The sequence below is a fragment of the Sporothrix schenckii genome (genome assembly GCF_000961545.1).
Source record: "Sporothrix schenckii 1099-18 chromosome Unknown Cont44, whole genome shotgun sequence".
Lineage (NCBI taxonomy): Eukaryota > Fungi > Ascomycota > Sordariomycetes > Ophiostomatales > Ophiostomataceae > Sporothrix > Sporothrix schenckii.
The window spans coordinates 3696566-3707391 of NW_015971145.1; the positions used below are offsets into that span (position 1 = coordinate 3696566).

General features: G+C 53.0%; 3 protein-coding genes across 3 annotated transcripts; all 3 read right to left on the minus strand.

Moving 5' to 3' along the window:
• Window positions 1–118: 118 nt before the first annotated feature.
• On the minus strand, window positions 119–1243 carry SPSK_09461 (glycerate dehydrogenase; the record flags this gene model as incomplete). Its single annotated transcript, XM_016736033.1, has 1 exon — window positions 119–1243. One exon carries the CDS (start codon window positions 1241–1243, stop codon window positions 119–121), a length of 1125 nt encoding a protein of 374 aa, XP_016587936.1.
• A 1228-nt stretch (window positions 1244–2471) lies between these two features.
• On the minus strand, window positions 2472–4274 carry SPSK_08930 (MFS transporter; the record flags this gene model as incomplete). Its single annotated transcript, XM_016735515.1, has 2 exons — window positions 2472–3770; window positions 3825–4274. The coding sequence occupies 2 exons, from the start codon at window positions 4272–4274 to the stop codon at window positions 2472–2474; spliced, it is 1749 nt and encodes a 582-aa protein (XP_016587937.1).
• A 3451-nt stretch (window positions 4275–7725) lies between these two features.
• SPSK_09534 (uncharacterized protein) lies at window positions 7726–8754 on the minus strand (the record flags this gene model as incomplete). The annotated part of the gene is made up of 3 exons (XM_016736106.1): window positions 7726–7884; window positions 7989–8521; window positions 8715–8754. 3 exons carry the CDS (start codon window positions 8752–8754, stop codon window positions 7726–7728), a joined length of 732 nt encoding a protein of 243 aa, XP_016587938.1.
• Between the last annotated feature and the right edge of the window lie 2072 nt (window positions 8755–10826).

Genomic DNA, 10826 nt, shown 5'->3' on the forward strand with positions numbered 1-10826 from the left:
ACTGGGGCAAGCGTCTACTATTTAAAGTATGTTTATTGTCTAGTCGGTTAATATATGCAAGTCTGGTAAGTTTTGAGTCAGGATCCATAGATGATCCACCATATACATGCCACCCTCGTCACGCCTTTGTCCGGTCCGCGTCAGCTGTTCCTCGGAGGAATCGCTCGACGTTCTCCTGCACCACCCGCTGGTAGTTGGCCCGTGTGCTCGCCGAGACCCACGCCGTGTGGCCCGTGACAATCAAGTTCAGGTCCTCGGTCGCGGCGGCGGCGACAAGAGGGCTGGACTCGGGCGTGGCCGGCTCGTGGTCGAACACATCCACGCCCGCACCGCCGATACGGCGCGCCCGCAGCGCATCCACCAGAGCCTGTTCGCCGACAATGCCGCCGCGCGCCACGTTGATGAGAATCGTATCCGGCTGCATTTTTGCAAACTCAGCGGCGCCAATCAGGTTCTTCGTGTCCGGCACCAGCGGACAGCAAACGACCAGGACGCTGGCGCGCTGGATGACCTCATCGAATGGCACGCGATCGCTGTTGCGCTGCTGCGTCGCTGTGGTTGTGGTAGTGGTAGTGGGGGCCGCCGTCTCGCCCCGCCGCCCAGACACGATAACCTTCATGCCCAGTGCGCCAAACAGCTGTGCCGCCGCCTGGCCGACGCCGCCGTACCCGATAATGCCGACCGTCTCGTCGTAGCAGCTGCGTGGCGGCGCACCCGCCGTGTAGGCGCGCATCATGATGCCGCCCATGTGGGACCAATCGCCGCGGCCGAGGGCGCGCTGCACGGGGAAGAGCGACCGGCGCGCGGCGAGGTACAGGGACACCACATGCTCGGCGACGGAGATGGAGTTGCAGTTGGGGCTGTTCAGGACGCGGATGCCGCGGGCGGCGCACGCCGCCAGGTCGACGGCGTCGACGCCCGATGCCATGACGGCAACCAGACGCAAACGGGGCGCATTGGCCGCGGAGAGTGCCGCCGCACGGATGGGCACGACGGTCGTGATGACAATGTCGGCATCCTGGATGCGCTCGGCCACCTGGTCAGCCGTGGTGCGCTCGTACTCGGTGAGGGTGTAGGTGTACGGTTTGGGGATGATGAGTGGCGGCAGAGGCGTGAAGAACGTCTCGAGGGCCACGATCTTGAGGTGCTGCGGCAGCGGAGGATCATGCACGTAGGTGGTGGCGTCGGCGATCCGCGCTGCCACATCGCTGTCGTCCTTGCCGTTGGCAGTTGAATGTGCCATTCTCTTGTGGAATACAAGGGGGCGAGGGCCTGACTGGAAAGAGCGGCCAATAGACGACGTGGATAGCAGGAGCAGCGTGGGGGGCGTGGAGGATCCACGGAAGGAGCGAGTGTACGGGGATACTCGCGAAAGCGCGGCCGGAGTCTGTTGGGCTTGAAAGCGAAGTTGTGTTTGCCACCCCGTGCTTTGCCGGACTTGCGCAAACGAGAAAAATGAAGAGAACGTCGCTGATGTTGGTGCTGCCAATGTGCTCGACGTGGCTGATACTGCTCTGACAAATACTGCTGATACACCTGATACCGACGCAGTGAATTGTGACTGCTGTGTCTTGCCAAAATTAGTTGCCAGCCGTTGTGTAAATGGCACACCAAAACCAGAGGAAAGGCACGACCGAGGGGGCATCTGTCTCGATCCTGGCGTCGTTGGTTGCTGTCACGATATGATTGCTAGAGTGTTCGGTAAGTTCCGCGGTGGTCGATTTTTAGGAAAGCTACCAGTATGCATAGGGCGTTTTATATTGTCTGGGCGGTGGTCGCGCAATACGGTTTTGTGAAGGTGCAAAAGAAAAGAAAAAAAAAGAGGAAGGAAGGAGAAGGAAGGCGAAGGATTTAAACGGCGGCATAGAACGTTCTGTCAGGGCTGTACGAATCTGGCAAGTTTCGTGGAATTTGCAGAGTGTCATGACAATTGATTGGGTAGATTGAGCATCGTTCCGCTGGAAAACGGTCGGCCCGGGCTCAAAGTTGCCAAGACATTCGACCAAGAAACAATAAAATCTCTCTCGAAAAGTACCCCTCCAAACAGATGTCACCGACAGGGCGCACACGACGATGTGGGCCCTTATGGTCGTGGCACGTGACCACGTTGGCCGATCATAACATCACCACGCGACGACGTAGTCCTCTCAGCCTTCGTACGTTACCTGGAGGGAAAAAAAGGGAGACCAACAGAACGAGCGTCTAGAGCAAGATAATATCATCTCCAGGATGCGAGTATTGCTCATTTTTATATACGCCTAGGATCCATCAGATCTCAATGCTCGTGATATACCATTTTGAAGTGTTCTACTAATCTGCTATATGTTTACAAATACTTTTTGCTGATGCCCGTCTACCATTTAAATAAGACGGATAATTCCGATATCCCCAAGTACTTGTTGTGGTGGCTCGTGAGCCTGGCTTCGTCTCCCTTGGACTCGCGCAGATCAATGTCTGCGTCTCGTTTATCCTTATACATTGGATGATGCTGCCTCCCTTTGTGCGTCCTTGGCGGCCTTCTTCGCGGCCTTTTTGGCCATGGTGTTCTTGCGCCACTCAGCACCGCGGAACATGACCAGCCACAGGACAGGACTAAATACCACCCACACGCCGGCAATGAAAAGGGCCGTGAAGCCGATACCGATGCGGTTGATGAGTGGCAGCGCAATGGCGGTGCCGCCGGAACTGACAAAGCAGCGAAAGAGGTTGTTGGCGGCGACGGCGGTGGCAGGCGAGTCAGCGTGGGTGTCGACGATCAAGGTGTTGATACCGTTCATGGAGCCGGCAAAGAAGACGCCCAGGAAGAAGAGCGCAACCTCAATCCCGGCGAGCGACGCGTGGCTCTGCATGGTCCAGCCGTAGGCGATGACGGCTACCGAGGCCATGTAGATGGCGCAGATGGAGATTTGCAGGCGGATCTTTTCAATGGGAAACACGTCCAAGTTCTGCTGCTTGTTGAGGTCAATGCTGATGCCGAGGATGCGGGCCCATCGTCGAAAGTTCCAATCGAGCAGAAGACCTATGCTCCACCGCGAGGACAGCGTGCCAAACCCGAGGGGCAGGTAGCAGAGGCCGACCGTGACGGGCGAGAAGCCGAAACGGTCGCGCAGCTGTTCGGACAAGGTCGTGGTGACCATAAAGTAGCCGGCCGCCAGCAGCGAGCCGCAGCCGAGAGTGACACCACCCTCGCGCTCCATCAAAATCTTGAGGGCCGCAAACGGGTTCGGCCGACGGCGGCCTCTAGTCAAAGTGGACCGGTCACCGACCTCGGCACGCTCCGCTGCAGTGAGGCGGCGTGTTTTGAGGAACTGATAGAGAGACATGTTCCACCAGGGCGGCAGAACGCTACCGTTTCCAACGATATTGCGGCAGGTTTCTGGCAGAAAACAGAACATAAATGTAAAAAGGACCGATGACAAAATCAACAAGAACCAAAAGATTCCGTGCCACCCAAAGTATTGGGTAAGGAGACCACCGGCCACGGGTCCGAGCGCCGGGCCGAGCGTGACACCCATGGCGGCAAAGCCAATGTACTTGCCACGCTCGGCACGGGTCACGAGGTCGGCGACTGTCGCACTGCTCAGCGAGATGGTGGCACTGCTGCCCATGCTCTGAAAGCAACGCAGCACAATGAGGGCCGGGTAACTGTCCTGCAAGGCCAGGCCAAGGTTTGCGAAGACATAGATGGAGAAACAGATGAGGTAGGCGGGACGACGGCCGTAGATATCGGAGAAGTTTCCAATGAATGATGGCGTGATGCCTTGGAAAATCTGTGAAATGTCAGCATGGGCCGATATCAATTGTTATGTGACCGAATCGCCTACCATAAACGTGGTGATGGTCAGATTAATAGACGAGATGGGCACGTGCAGGTCTGTCGCAAGCGAGTTGAGCGCTGGCAGGTAGATTTGACCGGATAGTGGCGAAATGATGGCCAGGAAGGAGACTGTGAGTGTGATGCCGATTTTCTGGCGGTGCGTGAAGCGTGAGTATGGCGGCGGCGGTGGGTTGTCGTTCTCGCCGCCCGCGTCCTCCTTCTTTTCGGACGTGGCGGCTACAGCTGTGATCACTCCGTCAGCACCCTTGATGGATGTCTTTTCATCGCAGTCGGATCCGGATGTCTTCTTATCGAGGACAGCGGCAGCACTAGTTGAAACGTTGCTAAAGGGATGAAGTTCTTCGACGGCGAGGTCGTCTTCTTCGCCTTGGAGCTCGCGGTCCACATCGGACGTTGGCGTCCCTAGCACCGCCTCCTTTTTGTTCTTTTCAGACATTGTGAGAAATAGGAGGGGCTGTCAATGGCGTGAGGTATAGAAGCAGATGATGTAATACGATGCTGCGTACAATATAAACGTGATGAAGTCAGATGGAGCAAATGTAGCGTGTGGGTGTAAGTCTATGCAGGCTATTAAGAAAGTGAGAGCCGCTTGCTGTTGATGATGACTTTGGTTCTTGGCATTCGAGTTGCCAACGTCGATTATCATCAATGTGCTTCTTCTTTTGATCGATAGTCGTCTGTTTTGTCGTTGCTTGACCTGGGACTCGGGAACGTGTAATATATAATAAACGAGATGGTGCTCAATTTGTCTATGGATGGGGCGGCAAGTAATGAGTACATCGAGGACGTGCCGTGTTGTAGGTGGAAGTCCTAAGTTGCGGTCGGGACACAGAAAATGTTAAGAATGGAAAAGATTGACGGACAAAATTCGACAAGCGAGAGGAAAAAGTAGCAAGAGATACAAATTATCATGTATCCGTACAAAACAGAAAATGCTAAATGCCACGCCTTGCCATGGACGGTGTCCTGGGGAAAGAGACCTCCGTCGCTCCTGCATCGCCCCAACAAAATCATGTCACTCCTTCAAAGGCCGTTGCCTCCTTTCTTGCGAAAGAAGGAGCGATGCAGGCAACAAAAAATATGGGGGAATTGCTGCAATTATTCTCCGCGCCGGCTCCGAGCCACCAGAGACACTATCGTCGGCCATTACGCAAAAGACGGCACGGAGAAGGGACGTTGGTTTTTGTGGTTCGCGCGGGTGTTGTGAGTGGTGTGTGGTGATGCTTGGCTCGATCTAGACAAGCTTTCCAAGAAAAACTGCCATCCGGCCAACGGCGTTTGGGCATCAGATTTCGACATGACTAGGGACTGGCAAGTCTCCACCTCCAGATCCTGGGTCGCACCTTCCCCCCTTTGTGCAGATGCACGCCGGTCGGCACGCGCAGTGCATCGACAAGCAAAATGAGGAAGGAACAGGATCGGAGCTACGAGTGCGATAGGGACAGGGATTGCAATACAAAAGACATGGGAGAGAATGAGCACGTCACCATCGAATTTTGCAAGAAAGAGTAACTCGCCAAGTTGTGGAGACCAACTTATCAATTTGTATTTACTTTAAAATCTTCGATGGGCGGTAACAGAAGAATGAGCCAATGGAGAAAAAGGAAAGAGGAGAGAGGACTTGCTCCGGTGCGCTGCAGAACAGCAAATTTCGGCGGTGGCGACCCACATCAAGGCCGTGGCAAGCGGAGTCCACCCAGACAGATTGCGGAAGGAGCAATCGAAGTAGCCATTCCGCCATAGCTGGTGAGATAATCATAAGCGAGGCCGATATGACAAACGGGCAATGCATCAAAACGTAAGGAGATACTACTGCGTGCATTTTGCATAAGGATAGGAGAGGGCGACGGCGATCACAACAATACGGTCAGTTAGCCGAGCCCAAGCATCCCGAACGACATATGTTGGGTGACAATGCAGCACGGATGGCAAACAGCGTGCCATCTCGGATCGGGGAAAGTAAAGAACTAAAAAAGTCAATGATGAGAATGTAGGGGAATGAGAAACGACGAGAGTGGTGGCAGTTGGTAGGGGTCTGTTTGGTATGTCGCTTTTCATCTGACACTTTTGTGGCATCGGTGCCGAAACGGCTTCGCGGGGAAGTGTCCCATCTTGTGGCAAGTGGCAGGCCGTGGTGGCAGGCGCTGGCCAACCCCACTTTTACATCGTCCCTCTCTACCAGCTCCAGTCGTCCATCGCCGACAGTGCTCGTCATCTTTTGTTTTCTTTGCTTTTTTTAGGTTTTTTTTTAACGCATATGCCGATCACGCTGCCACTGCCTGCATTTGGTGAAGTTTGCCTCTTCGGAGACACGCAAGTCCTACGGCAGTGTTACCGCCTTTTACGGGTGCAAATTCAGCCGCCTTTGTCCTCCGCTGAATTGCACATTTATATTTTTCCTATTGCCCTTTTACTTCGTCTTTTCCCTCTTACAACAAGTTGCCGGCCCCATCACGGACAGCAGTGGCCAAGGGCGGTCAGTGTCATCCCGCCGGAGCGCAGCGCTGGTGTTTATTTCCCAGACTGCTGAATCGGGCAAGCCGTCACGCAGCCTCAGCCTGTCGTCGGGTCTTTTTGCGAATCGTTTTGCCATCTTACCTGCCCGTCGTACCCTCCAATCCCGTTGCAGTTATGGCCGCCGCGAAAGGGCCACAAAAAGGGGCGCTATGCTCCGCAGTACGCAGCGAAGGTCGGGGGTCGCTCCGAAACGAGAAAACTCTTCGTCCAAATCGACGCGTCTGTGCATAATTGTCCAGCACCAGCCCAACCAAGCGTAAAAGTCCTACGGCATATATCGACGTGGCGGCGGCAACGTTGCATGGTTTTATTCCCCGTCAAAAGTTAAGCAGTACCAGGGAAAGATATCTCGTTTGCGATATTCCCTCGCCGCCGGGTTTGTAGGATCCTGTCCTCGCGACTGGAATTATTTTCGAGTAATTTTTAAGCTGCCTTGCTGGTCAAGCTCGACTAATGGGTTCCTTTTGCGTTCAAATATAAAACAAATAAAAACTAAAGGTATTGCTAGTATGTACGAACCTCTTACCATATTCACGTGAAGCGGTCCTGGTTCTGGGTGTGCGTACTTGTTGGCAATCCACGATGCAACTCGGCCGTATTGTTCGTCGGTCGTCGGTCATCGAGCATCGGTCATCGGTCATCGGTCATCGGCCATGTCCGCCACCGGTCTTTAGCCTTGGCACCCCGCATTTGGCCTTTATTTGGCCTTCCTCCAGGCACTTTCCAGGGACTGTGCAGCGCAACGGATCTGTGTCGTACCGTCTGCCAGGCAACTAAATACCGGAGCCTATTACCTGTCTCTTCCGACGTATCCAACCATACACACATCTCCAGGATAAGATCATTGACCGAGATTATACTCCTTGTTTTCTAGGTAATAAATGAAGTTTCCACGATAAAGGAGGTCAATTTATTGCACCACTACGCTCAATACCGATTGCATCATTCAAATGCGACGATGTACGGTCCGTGACGTGTGGTCGGAAGTCCTAGATGATGACATCCTCAACAAAGTGAGATGAAACAAATGTCAAATGTCGAAAACATCGATGTCCCTGGACGTCGACTATTTCTTGACGACGTGGTATTATGGCGCCATTAGATATAAAAGTCCTACAAGACCGAGGCACAGGTCTGCGCGTTGCAGAGTATCGTATATCATACGTTGTATTGACCCGAAAGACCACATAAAGATTATTCGTGTTGTAAATCGACCAACAAGCATACATATGCAAGTAGTAATTGAAAGTTCCAATCTCAATGAAAGCAAAGCAAAGCATTCCGCATGCAGGCATTGTCATTTGTTCGAGGAATACAATAGGCAGCGCACAGTGGTCTGTATTAACCCCCTGGTTGGTCCGTACGGACGTCTACCATGGCAGCTCCTTGCCTGTGTACGTCAAGAATTTGCCGTTCTTCTCGGGTGTCCAGTCGTCAATCTGTTCGAGGCACAGCTGCGCGCTCTCGTCGGCCGTTATTGGAGGCTCCTTGATGCCCAGCGCATCGGCCAGCGCCTGTCCCATGTACGTCTTTACCCAGCTGATGTGGCGTGGTCAGCAAAACACACTACAACTGGAGCAAATATGGTGGGAAGCAACAAAAAAAGAGCCTACCCAGGATGCAAGACGCCTACCACGAGGCCCTTGTCCTTAAAGTCGATGCTCAACTTCTTGGCAAACCAGTTGGCTGCCGCCTTGCTCATCCCGTACGACACGCCCACCGGCATGCTCTCTTGGTCCTGCACGCCAAGACTGCCCAAAGTGCTGCTGATCAGGATAAACCGGGTGGCAGCTGGGGTTTCCGCGGCAGACACCTCTTGGAGCGGCCATGTTGCCGCGAATAGTCGCAGCGGACCCGCCGCATTGACGGTACAGTCGTAAACAACATCGTCAACGGTCGTCTCGAGCAGCGACTTGTCGAGTCCGGTAGAGTGTCCGGCATTGGCAATGACGACGTCAATGCGCGCCACGGCCTGGGCGGCCAGTGTTTGCGGCAGGGCAGCATAGTCGGCCGGATCGCGCAGCTGCACCAGAACAAGGCGGTTCGACTCAGCGACTGCAATCTCCTTGAGTGAGGCGCCGGTCGGGTCGTTCGGCTGGCGAACACAGGCGATGACGGAGGTGTTGGCGCGCTGCAACAGCTGCTGCACCATGGCGCGGCCAATGCCTGTACCGAAGAATCAGTACGACGAATTAACACAATCAAAAAGATTCATTTCCGCGTTATGACAGATTGCAATCGAGGTTTGTCGGCTGTTGATTTGAATATCAGGGGGAAAATTGCGGATTTGATGCTGTCAGAAAAGGGGCAAAATAAACAAAGAACCCCGCTTTTGAATTCGAACGCTTTTCTTTCCCACCTTTGTTGGCACCGGTGATGAGGTACGTCGTCTGTGCCATTGCAAAAGATAAAATTCAAGAGTAGACTCTTTGAAAACTATGCGAATAGAAGGGGGATTGCAGGAAGATGTTTTCTTTTGATTATTGATCGATTTGGCGATGGACGGAAAAGTGGTGGGAAGGAGGGAGGGTTTGACAAGAAAGAGGAAGGAGCAGCGACAAATCCATGCCACCTTAAATACGTTCCAAGTCCTAAAAAAGACTAAAAAAACAGCCAAAAAGGACGTTGGAACCAAGCAGTCAGCCACCGGTCGGTCCAGCTCTGTCCAATCGTATGGCAGGGCACGAAACCCTCTTATGAGACTCGCGTGTCCGAATACCGCAGCACATGCACTCGACCGACCAGTCCTCTGAATCTCCGAATTGCTTCTCAGTCTTGACTCTTACTCGGCTTTGTCCGGTTGAGTTGTATTGGAGATGGTCATGAGCAAGCCCTTTTTGTCAATGCTGTATATACCCCCATTGTCTGGTTCTAGTTTTCAAAGACCCGATTCGTGCCAACATTGAGTCGCATCGCGACACTGTGACGATGATAAGATATGGACGATTGCCTTATAAGTCGTATTCTTGTTTTCCCTCTGTTTGTCTCCTCCTGCATCAACACCTCTCCTCTTGTGCAAGGCCCTCGAAACAAGGAGAATAAATTTGTCTTCGACAGCCAGCCGAGCATCAACACTCCTTGTGGTTAGGACACTTGTCCTAGCTTTATCGTCTTTTCACAAAGCTCTTTGCTTCCGGTCCGTCAAATTTCAAGTGACAGTGGATGACAGGCCTGTATTCCACCTATACTACCATATTTTGTGCTCCGACAACAAGTTGCGCTCATCGTCGCAGGCATTTATGCCTCTCGAAATGACCGCAGTGGCAGCTAGACACTTGGTGGAAAGTACTGTGCTCAGCCGCTGCTTTCACAGTCAGGATTTGTCCCTTGTCACCCTCTGTTGATCCGTGTCCAATGTTGTACTCTCACTTTGTGCAACTAAGTACTACTCAGCCAGTGATTTGCACCACGCCCATCTTGTCGGAGCCTTGGCCTATTTCGCTATTGCTCTCGCAGCCATAGAATGTCAATGCATTGCAACAGCTTCATTGTATACACGCCCCAGATTGTGACGGCAACAAGTGTATATTGTCTTGTCCGTATTTTCCCCCCTGCTGATAGTTTCAGAGACATGTTCAGTATCATTTCTTGGTCGAGTTGGCAAAAGCAGGGTGATAGAGGTAGTTAAACCTGCAACTAGGAACGACGTTAGACATTACACCGAGATATGAGCCGTACCCTGACAGGTACCAAGTGAATGCATTTCGTGCTTCCTTGTGCTCTGGTCTTGCTGGCAGCGCGACTCACGAAGCTCTTTTGTTCGACGGGGGCTCTGCAGTTTGCGCGCCTCTGTCCGTGTTTATGTCTGTTTTGTGCCTGGTCCTCAGTCAGGCGGTGAGAGACTCTGTAAGATAAATAGAAAAGGGGCTGCCACAACGTAGGCCAAAATAGTTAAATAGTAGAAATAAAAAGAGACAACGGAGCCGGCCCGCATCAACTCTGCAATTGTGTGACATAGAATGAGTTACGTTTTCAGTCTTGGAAAGAGACGGAATGATTCCCATTCATCGGACGCGCCACATGGTGCAGTGCGGCTTTTCGTTTATCTTCCAAAACTGCGCTGTGGTCTTGCAGAACAAACAAACATGGGAATGCAGCGTCGAACTGCAGGAACAAGGATAGCCAAATCACCACTTAAAAAACGCGTCTCTGACGTCGTTTTGTCGTTCCACGTCACACCGTGTCCCTTACCTTTTTGTTTTCTTCCCGTTCTGTCCGGTGGTCAGATCCTGAACCCCTGTCTGGCAGTGGCACAAGGGACCACTCTTGGAACGACCGGGGCCAGCCAGCCATTGTATGTCGTACAAAACCACCAGTCTGCCACACGTGGTTTCGATGGATTCTGGAGCCGGAGACTAGCCTATGGCCGCATTTGGGTCTCGAGACGGGCGACCATGTGGGAAGCGGCCAGATACGGGCACGTCACGGGAAGAATTCGATTGATAACAGACGGGAGTGGGGATGGATATGG